Raw genomic sequence first — 21,950 nt, 5'->3', positions numbered from 1 at the left:
CCTTTCTGTCTACCTACGGGTTCTGAGCCTCTACGTTTGCTTAAAAACTGGTTTGATGTCTCGTCTTCCCGAGGAATACTGGGAACAATGAATTTCCTGGGGGTGCAGGATTGCTAATTCACAGCAGCCTTGCTAAACTGCACATCCCAGGAAGAGGGAAGGTCCATAATTCAAACAGTGGAGCATATGTTCTGCGTTGGAAATTCTGAAATGTGCAGACCTTGGCATCTCCAGGCAGGTCTAACACCAACCAACCAACCAACGAGCTAGCCAGCTAGCCAGCAGAGATGTCATTCTTTAGACCCATCTATCTCAGCCAAGACCCTCTGAAGAGGCTAGAGCAGTGATTTCCCAATCTTGGGCCTCCAGATGTTACTGAACTACAACACCCAGAAGCCTTCACCACTACCTGTATTGGCCAGGATTTTGGGGAGTTGTAGTCCAAGAACATCTGGGGACCCAAGGTTCTTTACCAAAGGCTTTGCGATTTTTGGCTTGGATAGATGGTAGGGACCTTTTGCCAGATGTCAACTATAAACCTGTGTTCAGTCCTGAGCATCTGAGTTTATGGCTGATCTGGAGGAGCTCAAGGAACGTGTCCAAGCCCTAGGGGGAATGGCAGAGAGAGCTGGGCATGTTTATTCTCGTGAAGAAAAGACCAAGGCCATCACGTGGAATATGGGCAGGGCCTGAAGAAAAGGACTTTCGTTACAAGGATAGAGATGCTGACTCAACATTAGGAAGACCTTCTTAACAGGGAGAGCAGTTACTGCCTTGTTGGGTGGGGGAGTCACCAGCACGGAATGTGTTTGAACAGAGGCTGGTGGACCACCCACTTTAAGAAAGGATTCCCTGCTTTGTCAGGGGGAGGGACTCAATGACCCCTGGGGTTCTTTCTAGTCCTGGCCCTCTATGACTCTATTAGAGATGGGCACAAACTGCTGGTTCCCTGGTTAGTTTATTGGCCAAACAGGCGTTTGGAGTTTCAAAACCCTGCCTCCCCTAGCAGGCGTCCACTTGGAGGCAGCAGCCTAGCTTTCCTGCTCTGCCTCCTCTGAGCGGATGCTCAGGAGGAGGTGGGTCTTTGAAGTGCAGAAAACCGGCTTAGCTGATAAACAAACCAACACGAACCACCAAACTCATGGTTTGTGCCCATCTCTAGAGAATTTGGGGGCCGCGCAACGAAGCTGATCGCCCGTCGATTTGAAATACTTTCTTCGAAAAGCAGTTCTGCACAGCACACATAAGGAATGGATGGAAATCCCTGGAGTCAATAAGAAGAGGGAGAAGCAGATGTCATTGACAGGACAGCAGAGAACCTCCATGTTCAGAGGCAGTCTACCTGTAGATACTGCACATGGGGAGTGTGGGCGGGATGGGCTTCAGGAAGGGGGAGGCTGTTCTTTATGTCCCTTCTTTGTCTGAGGAAAACACCGAGCTACAGTACAAACTAATTACAAAACCAGGAACAAGGGCATGTGGCACTTTAAAGCCTAGCAAATTTATGTAAGTGTGAACTTTAGTGGATTCTTTCTTTCTTAAAAATACTTTAACCCCACATTTCTCTTTAAAAGGATTCAAGGCGGCTTCTTCAGGATGTCTCTCGAGAAGTGGCTTGTTGTCCATGAAGTATAGTTGTATCTGTGTGTCTGTCTTCAAAATATCACAATATATTCAGGTTTTTGAGTGTGTGTTTTTGCTGGAGCAAAACACTTTTCTTAAAAAAGGGAGGGGACACTAGGGTGGAATCCTGGCCTTATCCAGCTGGGTTTTCCTACATTCTCCCACAGCGGCAGCCCACCAAACCTTCCAGGACTCTGGCCTCCCTCAGCTTAAGCAGCCCTCTTGCACGGTATGCAGGGAAAAGATCCGTGCACACGAAAACGGTGCAGAGATGTCTCTCGGCAACAGGCGTTCAAAGCCCAGGTATCAAGAGGCAACACCGCCACGTCTCCTGCATTTTCACTGTGACCTTGGGGCACAATTTCCCGCGAAGTGCACCTTATCTTCATCTCTCTATACCTCCTTGAGTCGCAAGGCAGATGCCAAGGATTAAAACGGAAAATCAATCAAAGGGAAGCGCTTTTCCTTTTCAGCATTGTTGTGAGAGAACAGAGAGGCCGACGCACTTTCGGCTTCCGTTTGTCAAGATCAAGGGAGTGGCGACACGTGGCCTGTAGGTTAACGCGTGGCCTGACCCAGCTTCGTCCCTTCCCCAGGGCCTCTCCCGCTGCTCCCCAGGTTTAAAAAGACAACGCTAAGGAGACCTGCATTCTAGAAAACACAGTTCTCCTATAAAACAAGCCCGCTCTCTGTGCCTTTTTTCGACCAGAAACATCATCAGAGAAGGGAAGAAGGGTCTGGAAGTAGAAGTGGCTTCTGATCCTACATTTTCAGTGCTTGGGGGACTGATATGCAGGAGATGCATGGTCTGTGGTGGGCTTCCTGGGGTGGTTGTTTGAGGGAACTGAACTCCCAATCATCATAATCATCATCTCTTTCTTCTTTTTAGAACTTCAGAGCTGGAAGGGACCCTATGGATCATCGAGTCCATCCCCGTTCAAGGAGGCCCAGTGGGGGATTGAACTCCCAACCTCTGATTCTCCAGCCAGAGACCTGAGCCACTCAGCTCTCCAGTCAGCTAAATAATAATTGCATGTCATCCAGTCAATTCTAGCTTATGGCAATCTTTTTCAAGGGCTTCCAGGTTGAGAAGACTCGGGGCGGTTCACCATTCCCTTCTTCTGGGACTGCGTGCAGCTTGCCCAAGGCCACCCAGGTTGGCTCTTCTCCTTCCAGGAGGCTCAGTCGTGGGGAATTGAACTGCCAACCTCTGGCTCTGTAGCCAGAGACCCAAGGCCACTGAGCTGCCCTTTTTTTATGCCAGGTCCCCTTGGGAGTGTCCCAAAAATCTTGCCCATCCTGAAACGAATAGTTTTTTTTTTCAGATGGGAAAAGAAGGAAAAGCAAAAGCAGAGAAGACTGTTCCAATTTAAATTGTTCCAATTTAAATTTGTTAGATATGCGCTACAACTGCGGAAGCCGGCTGCTTATAACTCCACTTCAGCTTCTTTCTAAAAGACAGATTGGTCAGAGGATTACGAAGAATACACAATGTCGAAAAAGCTATGAAAAATAAAGGGCGATTTTCTACCATGATTTTGTTTCTGCCATCCATCAGTAATCTAGCTCAAGCTGTGGGTGGCTTTTTATATTTTTTTTAAAAAATTAAATAAATAAGATGTCACCTCCGATGCTGTGAGAGCCTTCACAGGTTTTCTTCCCAACGCAATCACAATCTGTCACGTAAATCTCCACCCAAGTTTCGAAAGTGTCATATGGCCTCTTTCGCGCTAGCAAGGGTGAAAACATGAATCAGACGGCCCTGAAGCCCTCGTATCGGTGACTCTGAGATGTTTCCTTTCAAAACATGGCATCAACGTTGGAACTTTACAACTATGGAAGAATTTCAGATTCTTTTTTCTCGTTTCCTCCCTCTGCAGTATTTCCCCTCTTTTTTAAAGAAAAGGCTTCAACACAAATTGCCCGAGAGAGCAGGCAATCAGCCGCTCTGCCCCCGGAACCACGGAAATGAACGAAAGCTTAAACAAGAGAATGTTTTGCCCTGCCCTTTATGTTCCTTTCAAGGGAGGGCCGTGTAGAGAGGTTTCTTGTCACACTCAAGAGTCAAGACCTCAAGGCAAGGAGGAACCCATCCCAATCAAAGCCCATGGGCCTCGATCTGATGTATATGCTTCCTGAAAGGAAATCTTTTTGAACTATAATGTTCTCTGCAATTCGGGGGGGGGGTTTCCTCTGAGGCTTCCCCACCATCTGCCGATGCAAGAGAGCATAGGGGCCTTTTCTAGGTCACTCCCTCAGACCTGCACAAATCGGACAGACATCCTAAAACATCCTTCGGAAGCCTCTACGATGGTCCTGGAAGCTCTATAGCAAATCCCAAGAGTTGCTTTGTTGACTCATATTTGCATGGGAAATGTTCCCTCAAGGTAGAAACACTCTTCACAAAGGAACAAGGAATGACTTTGTTATGATTGATACAACTCCTGTGTACTCTTATTTATTTACCTCTTTCAATATCCCCACCGAGAGTTCACATGGATGCCCTCGTTCTAACAAACTTTGTCAAACAGACCGAGAATTCGTATTTTCGCAGGCTTTTAAGTGTCTGAGCATCTATCTGTGGAAGTCACTAATTGATAAGGTCAACATAGGTTGGCAGGGACTTGATGGCAGATAACAATAGCAGTAGCTGCCACAACCATCCTATTTTGTGTTGACATGGTATGTTTTAGGGTAGTTTTAATGGCGAATTTTTCAAAGACCTCCACGTTCTTTGCTGCTTTATCATTATTTCAGCTTCTGCTTTGATTTAAATTGGTCGTTTTTGCATTTATGCCAATGTGTAGTTTTAGAATTTTAGCTTCACCATTATTATTTTTATTTTTATCATCCTTCTGAGAACCCTCATTACTAAATAACGAATAGCAAAGGATAAATAAATATTTCAGCCTTCTAAGAAGATCAGTATTCTCATGCCAGTATTTTCCTCTAATATGTTGTGTAGTATATTAGATGGGTGGGTGAACGGACAGACAGACGGATAGATGGATAGTGTATATATTCTGTGCCATCAGGACCAACTTATAGTGACCCTAAATGGGCTTTCAAAGTAAGTGAATTATTTAAGGAGGGGTTTCACCATTTCCATGGCTGAGCAGGGATTCAAACCCACGTCTCCCCATCACTCTAGCCATGACACCATGCTGGGTATCCCAATGGATGGCCGATGTGATGATTTAATTTCTCCTGCTTTTGTCTTTATGGGGCCGAGTTCAACAAAAAGAGGCAAGCATCACAGTTGACTTGCGGCCAGAGAATGCTCTATGACATTTGGGGGTTGTGTGTGTGAGGACCGGCTTCCTAGTCCACCATGACCTGTCACTCTTTAAGTGAAGGCAAGTCCTTTTCATTTCAGTGAGACTTATTTCTTAAAATCTGGTCCAACCAGCCCGACCATCTTTGGGATGAGGCACAACGAAATCAGCCCTGGCAAAAGACGACAAGCCAACGTGGTTCATGTTGGCACAGTGTCTCGTTGGCAGCCGTCCTGCTCATATTGGAATGCCTTCCATCTCATGCATAGTCATACTTTGAAATAAACAGACCACAATGCTCTACAAAGACAGGATAAAAATCAGATAAATAAACCCATAAATAACAAAACACGAGAGGAGATGCTAGAGAAGTTGGGTCTTGACAGGGCCCACCTTGTTCTGCTCACATGAATCTCCCTGATTACTAACTGAAGCCTGCAGGACATGCAGGTTGGGTTTTGCTCTCCACCTTAAAAGCAAACCATACATTGGGGGTATTCCTCTCACAAGCACCACAAAATACATCTCAGGCTCCCAAGAACGTCTTGCTTTCCCCGCCATGAGATTGCACCTTTCCGACTGGCTCCCTTTCGCACAATCTTGCCCTGTCACAGCCCTTCCATGTGCAATGTGGCTTCTTAGGGCTGAAGGGCTTTTGAATGAGAAAATGACTCCCTTCAGTCCTTGCAGGAGAAAAAGCACAAGATGCGGGGAACACATTCCAGAGCATCCTGCTCAGATGATTCGCACAAACCAACCATGCCCATGCAAATCTGATGTCCATTTCTTCCAAATAAAGATAGTCATAGTCTACTGAAGGGCACCAATCGATTGACGGATCAACCAACCAACTGATTTGTTTCTTTACCTATTGGAGTCCATCCTGCCTTCTTCCCAAACAAGAGACTCCAGGCATGGCACAGTAATGTTAAAACAAAATAAGACACAATTGAAACACAAAACGAGATCAACAATTAAAACAGAATAAAGTTGAAGATCTAATACAATAATTCAGATTTAAAATACACTTTAATATCCTGTCCTGAAGAGGACCACACATCCAACTGGTAATAAGTCCTCTGCAGCCAGTCAACGGCCAAAGTCTACTTGGGTAAGGAAGGACCAAAGGAGGAGAAGGGCCCTTGTCTTCCTCGGGAAGGAGTAGGAAGCTGGGGGTGGATGAGCTCTGAGCGTTGGGGGACCAAGAGAAAGACTTTCCCCTGCAGATCTCAAAACCCAAGCAAGTCTTTATGGGAGGATACAATCCTTAAGACTGTTCTGAACCCAAGTCATTTTGGGCCATATAACCTAACCCTAGCCCTAACATTGGCAGGCAGTGAAGCCAGTATAGGACTGGAGCCCTGTGCTTCCTACAAGGAGACCCCTTCCACAGCTGACAAATCCCAACCCATCCCAAAGGAAGACCCACATCCCGCTTCTTCCAATGGTCCACATGGGACATAACTAAAACATGCCTCGCCATGTTTCATAGATCCGAAAGCTACGGAGACGTTGAGCAGAAAAGAGAGGGATATTCTGGCACAGAATCTGCATGCCTTCAAAGGTCTGTGTTTTCCGTCACCATGCCTCCAGTTGGATTGAAGTGGATCAAGGTCATCCATCTCAGGAGAGAGCCAGTGTGTTGTGGTGGGTAAAATGCTGGATCAGGACCCAGGAGAACCCGGGTGCAAATGCCTCCTCCGCCATGGACACTCGCTGGGAGAGGCCAAGGGCAAATCATTCCTCGAACATCTCGGATCATTAAAAACATGATTAGGGTTGGCGTAAATTGGAAGCGACTCACTGGCACATGACAAGAATAATTTCACCCAGCAGTCCACTCATCTTGCCTAAATTTAGAATATTAGGAACTGAACAGAAATTCTCTAGCACAACTGCTTGCTTTAAGTATGTTGGAACTCTGCGGTGCGACAACGAAAGCGTTCTCCAGTCCTTTTGACTACTGAGCCCCTCTCCTGGCCCATGATGATTTTGCAAGTTGGTACCTGCAGCTGCCCAGCGTACCCATGGCGCCTCTCGCTTCACAAAGGATCGGCTTCTTCTGTCCGTACAGGAAGGGAAGCCTCTACGGCCACTGGACACGCACAGGCCAAACTCACATTTGCTGGGTCTTTACCAATGACAGCCATGGTTCCCAACCTTGGGTCCACAGATGTTCTTGGATGAAAACTCCCAGAAGCCTTCACCCCTAGTTGTGCTGACCAGGATTCCTGGGAGTCATAGCCCAAGAACATCTGCGGACCCAAAGTTGGGAACCACTGAACTACAGCTTCTAACAGATCTAAGCGATTTCATCTGCAGAACGTCATGACAAGGGATTGCAACAAGCCATTAAGTGGTCTACATTGTCCTCTTATGTGCCAGAGCATAACAGGGCTAGTTTGACACCATGCTACCGGGGGGGGGGCACACTGAAGAAACTGTGTCAATGGTCTGTGCTGTTTCCCAGTTGCAGGAGTCAACCAGAGTTTCAACGCAACTGTCTGTTGAGGCAACAGAAAGGTCTAAAAGAAACCATTTGTACCCACCACCCTCCTGGGCAGGCCAACTTGACTGGCCACCTCTCCCTGCAGAGGCTCCATGTCCCAATAAATCTACCAGGTGTTAAGTCTGACACTAATAGGTGCTGTAGATCTTACATGTTTTGCCCTTGGTTGAAGAAATTCCACAGCTGCTTTGGATTGCTAGATAAATCTAGATTATCCAGATTTTCTCTGGACTTTATTTGCAAATCTCCATCTCCCTCTTTTACCTACCCAATTCACCCACCCAATCTATCTCTAACGACCTGGTCCAGTGGGTAGGCATGTAGGGGACGCCCCATTACACAAAATCTTCAACCTTGAGGAAAATCCTACTGAATGGGATTTCCTTACAAGGAAACACACAATGGATTGGACTGCATCATGTCTCAATTTGGGAAGAGTTAGGATGCAGAGAGCAAGCATATACTGGTGTCTGTGTGTGTATGGGCATGTACGCCTACATCTGGGTGGGGAAAAGTGAAATGTTCCGGATCAGGACCAGCCCTACACGAAGGAAGGGTTCCCCCCTGTTTTGACCCAATTAAGTGCACTTGCCTAATAATATGAAAATTCTGGGGAATTCCCCACCTGCTCTATGTTCTTGTCTTGAAACATATGCTTGCAGTGAGCACTGACAAATCACCAACTCTTTTCTTTCATTCTGGAAAGCTCCCTGCGACTCCAGACGAAGCTTTTGGTACCATCTGGCTGCCATCTTGGTCATGGGGTTGATAAAACTGAAGCCCTACTCCACCAGCCTCCTCCCTGGAGCTCTGTGACTTCCAATCCTTCTCAAAAATGTGCTTTGATATGGTCACCATCACAGATCACCTCTGAACATTTTAAGTACCTAATAAAATGATGCAGCAATTAACGCGACAAAGTGCAGGTGAATTTTTCAAGATCATTAAATGGCTTAGGTGAAGCATGGAAGAGGAGAAAGGAGAGGAATTCAAATGCTCAAGAGCTCCGTGGTTTAAGGCATCTGGCTGCAGAGCCAGTTGTTGGGAGTTCAATTCCCCTTCGGGGCCTCCTTGACAGGGGCTGGACTTGATGATCCAGAGGGTCCCTTCCAGCTCGGTAGTTCTATGATGATGATGATTTGGTTTTTGTTTTCTTTCCATTTAAAGGGAAAGAAGATTGGTCTAGATCAGGGGTCTCCAAACTATGGCCCACGGGCCACATCTGGCCCACGTTGCCTTTTTATCTGATCCTGCAAATGTCACAGGCTCTGGTCCATTCCCTTCAGCCTGTGCACACGTACAGGTGTGTGTTCCTTCAGCCCTTGAAAATGTGGAACATATATGATGTGGCCCTCAGACTGAAAAGTTTGGAGACCCCTGATCTAGATGATGCTTTAAAGGGTTGCTTGAGGTGCAGCGTGGTTGATGCTTGCATGTGGATACACGTGGATCACCCCAAACGACATATCACACTTCAAAGCAACCCTGTTTAGCACAATCTAGACTGATTCAGGCTGGGATAATTGAGCCGTCTACCCACGCCTGAAGAGAGCACAATTGTTCTCGGATGCTCACAATGGCAAACTCAGCACCTTCACCTGCATATGGCCTACCTTTCCAGGTCATTGTAAGAGTTATTCACAGAATGGCTGTAATCCAACTGAAAAACTATGCTGGCATAACTCCATGGGCATAGATTTTAACAGTGGATTGTTGCTACGTTGCAACACAACTGATGCACAACAGCAAACACCTACATTGACTTCGACATTGATTTCTACATTGCAGCAGCTCCCAGCCGAGAAAAATTATGCTCATAGGTGTAACCAACAGGATTCTTGCCAAGAGGTAGAAAATGGGTATTCTCTACCTGGAAAACCCTGAAAATGAGTCAAAATCGAACTGACAGCACACAATTATTAGTAGTACAATAGCAACAATAACGAGGGGGAAAGCACAGGAGATCCAACAACATATTTTTACTCATCTCCATTAAAAGACTGGGATCAATGCTCTTGTATGTTTGAAGGAATCATGTGCAACACAGTATATCTGAGCATAGGGCACATGCTGTGCCATCTTGGTGAGCTGGCTGGCGTAATGGCAATGCTGAGGCCCTGGCCCATGCATGGAGTAATCAGTGCGCCGGAGGAGCACGCTGCTTCCCTTTCTTGTGCCTGGTGGTCTCTTGCCACTACTCCTTCTCTGGACCTTTCCTGACCGCCTCGGGCGAAGAACTCCTTCACACTGCAGAGCAGTTGGTCTCTCACTCTTTCCACAGAGATTGGATTTATGACAATTAGCCCTCCCTAATACTAAACTCAGGGTTTCATTTGTTCTCAAGCCGGAGTTTTTCCACACTTCACACTTGCTGTTCTTCTCAGATACCAACTCCAGCATGGCAAATGCCCTAAATATTTCCAGTGGCTACTCTTCCGGCTTACTTCCTTGTTTGAATCATGGCACAAATGCCCGTGGGGACAACACTTTCTCTGCTTCCATGGAGACGGATGGGTCTAAGGACCTCTTATGCCCAGGAGAGTCCTTCTAAAGGGGCTTTGTGGCTGATGGATGGGGCCTTTTTGTCACAAAGGATTCTGGGAAACAAGGAAGTTGGCTGCCCCAAAGCCAAGCACAAAGCTGACTATATGTCCTTGCCATATCTCTTCGGGTTTTCGGGCAGATCCTTCTCAGGAAAAGCCCCAGTTTGAACTGAGCACCTTCAGACTGCTCGCCACATTCTCTGACTAACACGGAGCTAGAGGGCAGGATTGCTGGGCTCCCCCACACACGCTTCTTGTGAGCTGAGTGTGGGTCCTAGACCACACTCAGGATGCTCACACTGAGCTGCAGACTTTAGGGCAGTGGTTCCTAACCCTGGGTCCCCAGATGGTCTTGGACTTCAACTCCCAGAAATCCTGGCCAGCACAGGGAGTGGTGAAGGCTTCTGGGAGTTGTAGTCCAAGAATATCTGGGTTACCCAAAGTTGGGAACCACTGCTTTAGAGGACAACCAGTCTTGCAGGATATTGGTCAAGATGTCTTTCTCGTCCAGCCCTGACTATCTTTGCTGTAAACTTTAAAGCATTCAAACCTGCAATCTCATGAAAGAATAAAGAGTGTTTATTTCATCCTCTCCAGTGATAAATTTTTAAAGCCATGATTCCTTCTTTCTGATTTCCAAAGCCCTTTACCTGTCCCTGGAATGGAATTAAGCCTTATGATATACCTCAGGATTTACACACTTGTTGGTATAATCTGTGCTGAAACCTCAACTTTGGGAAAATCAAAACGGGTCCCGTAACTGTCTTAAGACAGGGTTTCTAGCAGGAGATTCGGAGGGAAAAAGATTCCCTCCATATACTGGAACAGCAAAAGCTGCTTCTGCTTCTTTCATTTGTTCCGCCCAAAGAAGCCCAGGGATGCACACCAGACTGAGCCGTGCCCGTGCAAGGAAGGCAAGCCTGAGAGACAGGAAGAATCCCTAGAACCGGCTTAATAGTCCAGAGCAGCTGCCTCTTTTGCATGATCGGCAGGAAACATGGATGTCTCTCCCCATTGTTTTCTGCCACAAACGAAGAGCAGATGAACACTGTCCATACACTGTTAGATGCCTACGGGGACCTCTCAGGGTGTTTCAGCCTCATCAGGCTTCCCAGACCCAAGGACACAGCTGTACCTGCATAAAGGACATCCCTATGTGACACCTGACGGTCAATCAGCAGCAGCTACGATGCTTAAAGCTAGTGGACAAAGACACAGGTTTCTTACAAGCAAACGCCATACTTTAGCACTGCAGGATGTCACCGTTATGCATCAGAAAACTCAAGTTTGTGCATGTCTGCTCCACAAGGAATCCCAGCCCATCCTAGCTAGCACTTTGGGAGATGTTCCTTGATGACCAATTCCACGTTCACCTCATTTAAATGCACCACAGCTAAATACTTTTGAAAAGTGATGCATGTGTGTTATGTACCAGTAAGCCCAATGCAACTTATGCAGCTCTAATAGGGTTTTCAAGAGCAGTGAGATATCTGAGGAATGGTTTTCATAGCGCCACCCCCAGTTTCCAGGCCTGAGTAGAGATTTGAACCCAGATCGCCTGAGCCATAGACTGACACACTATCCACTCCACTCCACTTGCTCATTAAACATCCAGTCTCTAACAACTGAGGGCAAATGAGAGGTCAGATCAACAGACCTACCAGGAAAATCCCCAGGGGAAGTTCTCTCTCTCTCATGACCCACAACAAACAGGTGGGATTTACTCAAGACCACAAAAACCTTTTCCTTCAACAAGGACATGCGCAGAGCATCTTCTCCTCCACCAAGGTTCTGCTGACTCTGCACCACACGGGAAACAGGGAACAGCCCGGTTTTGCCACGCAGTCCCCTGTCCAAATCGGAGGCCCTGAACCATCACGATGTTGTGACAGAACCAACTTCCGCCCTCTTTGTGGGGAAGCATCTCTAGACGAAGAACATGCCCAAGCAGCAACACCAAAAACCAGCCCTTCTGCAAACTCTAGTCTGACGCGTTCCCGTCATTTCTGCCGTGACTCAGTCTTATCTTCACAAGGTGCCTGAAGAAACCAGCTGGGGGGCATAAGAACAGGTCCTCAAAGCCTACTCATTGGCTGCATCTGGTTCTCTGGGAAGTGTCCGGCCCCCGCAGAAACACCTTCACCTCTGGCGAAAAACTCCCTTTAGTCTCCGTGACCCCATTTATGAGCCCAGACGAAACAAGTCCAGGAAACCTCGGGGGGGAGGGGGGCTCATCCCTTCTCCCTCCTGGAAAGCTACTCTGGAAAGTTCAATTAGCTTTTTATCGGTTTCTTTGTTATCTTGGAGGGAACTTAATTTCTGAACCTTGCTTTGCTGGGGGTTTTGATAAACCTGCAGAACTTAAGCTGGAATGGATGGAGTTCTTTGCCCATTCTGAAGTGCTGAGTGGCTCGGCGACCTGGGCCATGAGGCCTTCAGGAATGGACTACATTTAACAATCATAAGCCCAGATTCCCATGTAATAATAATTGCATGCCCTCAAGTCAATTGTGACTTATGAAGCCTCTCTTCCGCATTTTCCAGGTACGAAACACTCAGATGTGGAACTGTGCAGCTGGCTCAAGGTTACACAGGTTGGCTCTTTCTCCCAGGAGGCCCAGTGGGGGAATCGAACCCCCAACCTCTGGCTCCGCAGCCAGAGATCTAACTCACTGAACTATCCATTCAGCTATGTGACAGGTTAACAAACATTAAATAGGAATGATCAAATACACAGGTGGCAACGTCTCTTTCGGAACAAGTCAGCCAAAGCCAGTCCTGCTTCAAAACTCTAGTGGTGTAGACACAAGTCTAAACGAATCTTTGCGAGTATCAAGGGATTGACCCACGCGTTCTCATTTGCATCATACCTATGCTACTGATCATCTTGTGCCTCCTGCAAGTGAAGAACTTTCCTCTTTAAAAGCTAAAAACAATATAATCCTTTCCCTGACAAACCCTAAATCCATGCACTTTCCTAAAACCTCTTCTGGACCAATGCCAGAGGTGGACCCGCATGGAGGACAGGAGGGACCCAGAGCTGAGCATGCAGGGGGAGCATCAGATCCACAGCTCGGTGACTCATGCGTCTGTCCTATGAACTTTGAATGCACACATGCTTCAAATGGGTTTCCGCAGCCTACCTGGTTCTCTGGGACAGGACTTAGAAAACTTGGCCAGTGGATCAGTTTCATGGAAGGAAGTGAGACTGGGCCGGGAACAAAAGTAAATTATGATTCCCATAAATGGCAGCTTTAGTAAAGGTGAAGCAACTGACAAGTATGTGTGTAACACACACTGGTTGAGAACACCTTTAAATGGGCATCTTCCTGTAACACAGAGGGGCTGATGCACTTCAACAGGTGCTCCGAAGGCAGCATTATATAACAGAATAAATACATTCATATCCATCTCTCTCTCTCTTGCACATACACACAGACACAATTTCGCTGGAAATAACACCTATAGCTTATCATTTCTGCCTCCATAGAACTTACAGCTGACCTACCGTGACCGAAACAGGCAGTCGGAGAAGGCAACCGAAAGTCAGGTGAAGAAACGAGCAGCTGCCTTACCTGGAATCCGGGTACTTGGTCAAAGTGGCCAGGCTGCTGGTGTACATGTGTCCTCCCACATCAATGTGGACGGGGGCGTTGGCTTTGGTGAGCTGAGCCGGGAGAGGAATTCCTTGCGCCGCCAAAGGAGAAACTGGGGAGCGTGTCAAAGACAGCCGGGACATCGCTCTTCCTTCTTCCTAGAAGCCCGAGAGAAAAAAAGAGAACAGCTTCCTCTTACATGCAGCAGTGGAACCACCTTGATTCCAATGTGATCACAGATCTAATAAGATCGTTTTTGCATCTGCCTGATCACATATTCAGCTAACAAATTATTGCCACCTCCCTAATTAAGTGTATTTGCATCATGCTCTTCGGAGGACCAGCGGCAAAGGGAAAGATGCTTATTAGCAATAAGAAATCAAGGGAGAGAAGGAGAGAGAGAGAAAAAAGTCTTTTTCAAGGTGTCAGCCTCCAGGGGCATAAAACAAACTGCAAAATTCTAATTAAAGGTCGCCGTCTTATGTGTTAGATGTGAAATATCCCCTGACAAACGGATAACCAATTTGTGAATTGAGATTCAGGGTTTTTTTTTTTTTTTGCAAGTTTGTCTCAGTAACGAGACACCTCTAAATTAGTGACTTCCTCAGCTCCTCGGGCATTTCATTTAGACATGTAGTAAAATTCACATCAAACTTGGAGGTTTTTTTTTTGTTGCTTTTGAAATCACCACCTATACAACAAAGCGGATCTATCTTCTGTATCTACAGAATGCGCTATCTAACTGGGGGGAAATTACAGAAGACCAGCCACAAATGAATATTTCCAAAAAATATACTATTTTTAATCCTTTGGACATAATTTCCAACCCTTCTGTAGTCATGCCCCATGTCCAACAGAAACATACATACACCACACCACAACTCTGCTTATCTGCAACACTTTTCAGAAAGCGAAAGAAATGTGACCTCCATTGTTCCAATTCCTACTAAAAGCCTATAGATCTTTGAGAAATGCAAAACAAAAGCACTTTGCCATACCCAAATGTTTTAAAAGACCAACGATGCTCAGCTTTTAGTCTGAAAAAATGCCCGCGCTTCTCTTGGCTTTAATCTATACAAGACAACCCTGCCACACACACACAGGTAGCCAAGAAAAAAAAAAAACAGAATAAGCCTGAAATTATAGATATAGAACATATCTGAGCACAATTTAGCTTTCATGCTATTTTGGTTTACAGCCATAAGATACAGCCTCTATCTTCTGCTCACTTCTCATGGACACTTCCAGAGTGTGATATTTCACAGCAAAAATCTCACGCCTTACAAAATAGCTGGACCTCGGTTTCTCAGCATGCCCAAGCTCTCCTTTTGAAACATCTTCCTAATCTCAGCAAAACCATTTCCAAACACAGAACTGAGAAGATTTCCCCGGAGAGCCCCTTTTTTGAAAAACAGGGAAGTGAACCGAAAAACACGGCTAATTTTTAGATTCCAGAATAAGGTGCACAGCCAACGCTTCTGGCACCCTGTCTTTGAAAATACATCACCCCATTACGGATCCACATCATTTGCTTTCTTAGCAAGCAGAAACAACACCAACTCGTCAAAGGATCCAGAGACCAACAACCACAGAACCAGCGCTGTCGCAGAAGTTGAGCCAGTTAGCCGGAAATTATCGCCAACATTTTGACAATAGCACCACCTTCAAGGAGAACGGCTGAATTCTTTAAAAGCTCTGCTTTGCTCTTTTTTCCCCCCTTCCACTGTGGCTTTTGCCGAGAACTGTCTCAAGCAAGTGCACCAGGAATGAAAAGACTTGCTTTTTACAAAGCAAAGAGAAATACAAACAACCAGACTCTGCCAGGATTTATTCCTCTATCTGAGGACGTCTTATTCCTACAGTTGTGTGTGCACACAGAAACACAACCACCCAGTATTCTCCCACCACCAAACACCCTAAGCTCTTATTTGTACTGGATTCTTGGCTTGCACACGAGAATGTCTGCCTGGAAGCTTGAGGTCACCTCTGGCAGCCTTTGTTCTGACCCCCTCAGCTAGCCTGTTATCTCTAATACAAAGAATTAACTTTAAAGTCCTTATTATTGCCTACATTTTACCAATGAAGGAGAATCTTCACGCCTTCTTAGTCCTGCCAGAACGAAATCTTAGCACAAGGGACAAGCAATGATTTTGGAAATGGGAAACAAGATTCTAATTAATCAGAGCCTTGGCATCTTGGCTAATTGTTACGCATCAGCAAAACCCTGTTTCTGCAAACAAAACAAAACAAAACAAAACCCACCCAACCCCACTGCTCCTCTCAGACATGTTTCCTAGAAAGCAAGTCTCCCTCTCTGAGAGGACTTTACTTCTGGGATAAGTGTTGTTAGGAGCACATCTGGAAAGCCCAGTTATGAGAGTGTTTACTTAAAAGCTTCTCTACCTGTTTCCAGTGGGACTTGCTGTTAAAGAATTTTACAGGGGCTCCCAGGTTAACATTGTATCCAAGATGTAATTCTGTAAGCTAACAATGTATTCATTCATTTATTTAAAATATTTCTATCCCGCCATTCTCCTTAAAAAGGGAGAATGGAGTCAATTCCCTTATGAGTCACCCTGCCTCTCGTTTAAAAGATGCAGAAAACAGCGGAAGAAATTTGTAACCCACAAAAGAGAACAAATGTGAGTCCACACTGAATGGGATCAAGATCTGAATGAAAAGAGGATCAGAAAGACAAGACCACGGACTCCACCTCTCAGATTTATTGTTCTGCCAAAGACAAATATTATGAATGGAACAGTAAACATGCCATGACCACGTTACTAGCATTCACTAAAAAAAAATGATGTTTTCTCAGTGAGAATTTCTCAGAACCAACGTGGGACTATATTTTCTGTCTCTGTAAGCAATACACCGAAAGAACCTAATTTAAAATCGATTTACAGCCTTCTGAAATGAGCCCAATCTACCTATTTTGGGGTTCCTTGTGGTGATGCTCTTTCTAGAAGATACCATACACTGGCATCAGTTCCAGCTATCTTCAATTATGGCTCGCCTAGAGAAAGGCATGCTAACTGTGTCTGATGAAGGTGGAGGGCCTGATCCACTGGGAAGCGCTCCTGCATCAGCCTCCCTAGAAAGAACAGGTGACCTTTGCTCCCATTCAGGCGGATGAAGAAGGGCTTCCAGAGTGGGTGGCACCCTCTGAATCGACCCAGTTGCCTTATCATCTGTACGGGGAGAGCTGCTCTTTCTGTTCCTCTCTATTTCCTCGCTGGGGATCTTCCAAACGGCAGCTCCTCTCTTCCTGCCTAAGTGCTGCCTGTAAAAACAATTTGCCCATGGAAAGTGAAATAAGCAGCCACGGCACGCTCATTTACGCACAAAATGGCTTTGTGTCCCATTGAGTTCACAGTTGTTCAGCTCTCTAGGGGTGATTAAACTAGCTAGGCTATTGCAGCCTGAGATGAGTTCACGGAATCATTTCTCCATGAAGCTGCTTCTTTCCAAAGCTGTTATTTTAACCATAAAAGGTAAACAGAAGGCAGTTGTAAGAGTTCCATTCAGCTCCCCGCCTGGGGCAATGGCCCTGGGGGGAGAAATGCTGAAAGACTGCAGAAATTTCCAGGGTGTTGTCTCTCCCTTCTTTCTCTCTCTTTCTCTGAAGCCTACAGGAATATTCTTCATTTAATACACACAAATTGAAATCCCACTAAAAAAAAAAAGGGGGGGGAAGAGAAACAAAGACTTCAAAAGTGGCAACGAAGTTTGGGGTGGATGGAGCACTCCCCCCCCTCTGCACACAGCTGGAGGCCATGCTAACCCACACTGCTGATGAAGGGGTTTTTTTGGTGTGTGTGTGTGTGTGTGTGTGTGTGTGTGTGTGTGTGTGTGTGTGTGTGTGTGTGTGTGTGTGTGTGTGTGTGTGTTGTTTGTTGTGGCTGAGGGGAGGGATGGAAGAGAAACCAGGCAGAAATCAACCTGAGAGACTAAGAGGCAAAGCAGGTAAGGACAAAGGGAGGCAGCAGAAGAGGAGAATGCTCAGGATTAAACAACAAAAGATGATAAAGGCGGAAGAGCCAGAGACTCCCAAGAAGGGGACAAAGTTTAAATCAAAGCACACAGGCACTTAAAATCCCACAGATGGGAGGCAAGGCTAATTAAGGATGTAAAAACGCTTTTGTTTCTAAAGTTTATTGTTGCCAGGATAAAAAAAAATTAATTGAAACTAATGCTGTTATTCACTCGTGCAGTTTAATTCCTTCATGCCCATTTAAGACTCGAAATGAAAACGGCGGATTTTTTTTTAAAGGCATGCCTTGAAATGGTGCAAACCTATTTGCTCTCTCTGTGAATCACAGGCGGTCCAAGCCCATCCAGGCCCTTGGTGGATGGCCTGACCTGGCAGGAAACTCTGCCTGTGCAAAGGAGAGCGCAAGGTGAGCGCAGGGGTTCCCTTCCTTTCCATGGGGCTGGTGCGGGAGACCTTCCTGCAGGGTTGTTTCTTCGCCCCCCAATCGTCTTGCACGGGGTGGTCTCAGGAAGGGGCTCTGCCGATCAGCACTCCCACCTTGGATAAGCCTGGTGACACAGCTTGGCACTCCACGCCCTGCTTCCTTCCCTCTCCACCCTCATCATTCTTGCCCTGGATAAGCCACAGAGGACCACCGGCTCCCACCGAAAAGTTCTAACTTTGTCCACTCCCCAGGAATCTCGCCTGACTGTTGGGCACAACTCACTGCCTTTCCCGGTGCAAAGGCTGTTTGGTACCCCAGACCCTGGGAAGCTTTTTAAAATTCCCTGGTCTGGGACCCGAAGGTGGCCCGTAGTCAGTGATCACAGAGCCAGGGAGCAACCTGGTGACTGGCACGTGTGGTTAGGGGGTGAAGACCAAGTCTGGGCAGAAATATCTCCCCTTTCCACATCTCTCCCAGCGAGGAAGGAATAACTCTGGCCACAAACAAGGAGGTTCGCCTGTAAAAGTTTTCACCCACTGTGCAAAGCAAAGAACAGTCTTGTGAAAGGGCCGGTGGCTTCTTCGCCCATCTGAGCTGCGTGTGCCCACGCACACAAGGGTCTCCAAAACAAGTTGCCCTCTTTCCTCATGGGCCAGGCCCCTAAATCCATCCTCCGAACTCGGGTCATCTTCAGTGCTTAACATTTACACACACACACAGACACCCCACCTCTCCGTCCTGGGCTGCTCTCCTTCAAGGGTTCACCCCGAAAGTCTTCACCGCCCGCCACAACCCCAAACCCAGCAATGAAAACCCACCAACCCCCACAAAGAGCAAGACGGGAAGCAATGCTGGAAAAAAAGCGATTTAAATTAAGAAGGACAACATGGCGCCCCGACTTATATTCTCTCAGGGCTCTTAACCAGGTAGGCAGCGGAAAGAGGGGAGCGATGGGGGGGGCAGAGAAGGGAGAGTTTGTCCCTCCCCCGGGGGAGGGCACCCGAGGCCCCGCAGAGGAGGGCCTGGGAGACGGAGCAGGTGCCCCGGGGGCGCCTCTCTGTTGCCACCTGGCAGGGATCCACGGAGGAGCCCCGGATCGCCTCCGGGAGCCCGTCTCCCGGCAAAGCCCGCTCGCCCGGCGCCAGACTCGTCTCCGCAGCCCGCCTGCTTGGGTGCGCTCCCGCGTACCTCCACCTCCTCCTGCTCCATGCCTCTCTCCCCCCCCCAAAAAAAAGGATGGGGGAGGAAGAGGCGAGAGCTGCCATTCCCCCTCCCCCCGACATGCCCTGCATCTCCCTGGCCTTTTGTGCTCTTCCCAAAGGAAGGGGGCTCCCCCACCCCAAAAGGGGGGCAGAAGAGGGGAGCCATCCGAGGGCACCTTAAGAAAGGGAAGACGGGGCTCCCCAGGGCTCCCCCTCGGTCACGAGAGAGGGGGGCCAGCCTCTTCCTCTCCCCCCCCCGCTTCCCTTTCCCAGCGAGGCCGGGGCTGCCCCCTCCCCAAGCGGGGTCCCCTGACCTCCCCCCCAAAATATAAGACCCCTGACCCTCTCCGTGCGCCCCTTCCCCTTCTCTCTCTCCCCGCGCCCCCGCGCCCCTCCCGGGCTCCCTCCCGGGCTCCCTCCCGGGCGCTCGGCTGTCAAGGCGCCGGGACACCCGCGCGCCCGGTCCGGCTCCGCGGCTGCGTACCATTCAAACGCGGCGCCGGCGGGGCCCAATGAGAGCCGCTCGCCGCCGCCTCCTCCCGCCGCCTCCGCCGCCGCTCGCTCTCCCGGCCTCCCCGGACGCCCCTGCTCGCTGGCCGCCGCCGCCGCCGCCTCCCCTCGCGCCGGGGCTGGGCTGGAGGCTAGGAGCGGGAGGAGGAGGAGGAAGAGGAGGCGGCGTCGGAGGGCGGCGGGAGCCCCGGCGCCTCGGGCGGCAGCGGGGGGGTTGCGGCCAAGCTGGCCATCGCCGGCTCGCCTCCTTCCTCCTCCGGCCGCCGCCGCTCCTACTGGCCCTTGGAAGAAGCCGAGCCGGCACACACACGCACACACAAACACACACACAGAGCCACAAACACAGAGAGGCACAAACACAGAGAGGCACACACGGGCCGCGCGCGCGCACACACACACCCAAACAGATACGGAGAGGGCGAGGGAGAGACGGAGGGGAGCGCGCCCGCGCGCACGGGAGGGGTTGGCTTTGCCCAGGCAGCCTGCGAGCTGGACCCGAGCTCCTCGCGAGCAGCGCTCCCCCCCAAAGACAACCCCCCCCCAGCGCTCCCGATCTCCCCGGCCGGGCCGGGCCAAGCAAGGCGAGGTGCCCTCCCCTGCCCACCGAGGGCAGGCGGGCGGGCGGGCGGGCGGGCAAGGCGCCTTCTCTGCCTCCCTCCCTCCCTCCGTCCGCCCGCCATCCCGGCGTCTTCTTACCTTGCGCTCCGCCGGAGAAGGCGAGGCGAGGCGAGGCGAGCCGGGCAGCCGAGCGTCCCCTCGGGCCTTTGTCCTCCCCGCCTCGCCTCTTCTCCCGGCCGGGCGAGGGCGAGGGCGAGGGCGAGGGCGACGCGCTCCTCTCCGCTCCTGGCCCAAAGGGGCCGGCCCGCCTGCGCGCCTCGGCTCGCCCTGCGCTCCCGCGGCGCTTGGGGGAGGAAGGCGGGCGCTCCTCTGCCTCGCCTCGGGAGGAAGGCTCCGGTGGCCCTCCCCGTTTCTTCTCCCCGCCGGGAGGCCGCGGAGGGCAGGCGAAGGCCGGCGGGCGGGCGGGCGCTTCACGGGGACCCGGTGGCCGAGGCGCTCCGGAGGAGACCGGCGAGCATCTATCTCGGCGCGAGCCCTCTGCCTCCGTCTCCGGTCTCTCGTTCTCTCCCGGAGAGCGCGGCGGTGAGGGCGCGGGGGCCGAGCGAGGAGAGGGAGCCACCGAGCAGGCGACTCCTTCCTTGCCCGGGGCTGGCCAGGCGCCTCCCGGGCACCCGCGTCAGGCGGAGCCCTTTGGACGCGCTCGCCTTGACTAATTTTCGCGGGGGGAATGGGAGCTCTCTCTTTCTCTCTCTCTCTCTCTCGCCCCCCCCCGCCTCGCCGCCGGCACTCCGCCTTCCCTTCGCAGAAGCTTTCCAGATTTCCTGCTGCGGTGGGGCTTGTGGAGGTTTGCGCTCTGTGTCGGGGGGGGGGGGGTTGTTACATGTCTCTCTCTGTTTCCTCTCCAATTAACTCTCCCTGCCGCTCTGCTTTATTTCTCTCGGCCTTTTTTTTCTCCAAAAGAAGAAGAGAGAACCCCCCCCCCCTTTTGGCACGCTGGCCTGCTTCCTCTTCCTCGTTGCACCCCCTTTCCCTGAAAAACTGATTTTTCCCCCTCTCCGCCCAGCAGTCAGTAGGAGCAGGCGGTCAGAGGCGGAGGGAGACGGAGCGGTCGGGAGCCCCCCCCCCCGAAATCCAGGGGCGCTCCCTCTCTCTTGCCCTGCTAACGGTGCCCGTAGCCCTTCTTTCTGGGCTTCTTCGGGGTGGGTGCGAAGGGGCGGAACAACGGTTTCCAGCTTTCGGAGTGTCACGTCCTTCCCTGGGTGGAAAAGAGGAGAGCGGGGGGGGGGGGACGACGGCGGGAAGCGAGGAGCTGATGTTAATCACTGTCTTGGGCTCTGATGTCACATTTCCCCGGGCATTTTGCGACGAGGCATCAATTCTCGCTCGCCCCCCCTCCTTCCCTCCCTCGCCGATGCGAATAAGTAACGCCAGGCACGTTTCGCCCACCGCTGGGCTTCCTTCGCCCCCCTCCCCTCCTGCAAATCCGGGGGGGGGGGGAGGACCGGGAAAAGAAGGGACGGAAACGTCCGACCCGCACTTGTTGAGAAACTAGAGGGAACTTTTGCAGCGCGCGCGCCCGTGCGCACTGGGCTGGATTGCCAAGGCCAAGAGCCACCGATCGGTCGCCCGGGAAGCGCAGGGCGAGGAGGGGGCCCTTTCCCGGCAGTGGCTGCCCTCCCTCCCTCCCTCGCCGCCGCCTTTTTTTTCCTTTTAGGA

At 49.8% G+C, this 21,950-nt stretch overlaps 1 protein-coding gene across 2 annotated transcripts in view; it reads right to left on the bottom strand.

Moving 5' to 3' along the window:
* KCTD15 (potassium channel tetramerization domain containing 15) overlaps window positions 1–21,110 on the bottom strand; it is a 49,966-nt gene extending 28,856 nt beyond the window's left edge. Inside the window, exons 1-2 of one of the 2 annotated variants that reach the window (XM_072980842.2) lie at window positions 20,373–21,110; window positions 13,526–13,704 (exon numbers count right to left, since the gene is read on the bottom strand). In XM_072980842.2, coding sequence (XP_072836943.1) covers window positions 13,526–13,689 — 164 coding nt within the window. In that variant the 5' untranslated portion in view covers window positions 13,690–13,704; window positions 20,373–21,110. Of the gene's footprint in view, window positions 1–13,525; window positions 13,705–19,650; window positions 20,199–20,372 lie in introns of those variants that run through there. The other variant, XM_072980843.2, reaches the window with a different exon arrangement.
* Window positions 21,111–21,950: the final 840 nt, after the last annotated feature.

Source organism: Pogona vitticeps, chromosome 10 (assembly GCF_051106095.1).
Source record: "Pogona vitticeps strain Pit_001003342236 chromosome 10, PviZW2.1, whole genome shotgun sequence".
Classification (NCBI taxonomy): domain Eukaryota; kingdom Metazoa; phylum Chordata; class Lepidosauria; order Squamata; family Agamidae; genus Pogona; species Pogona vitticeps.
This window is presented reverse-complemented; position numbering and strand designations above follow the sequence as displayed.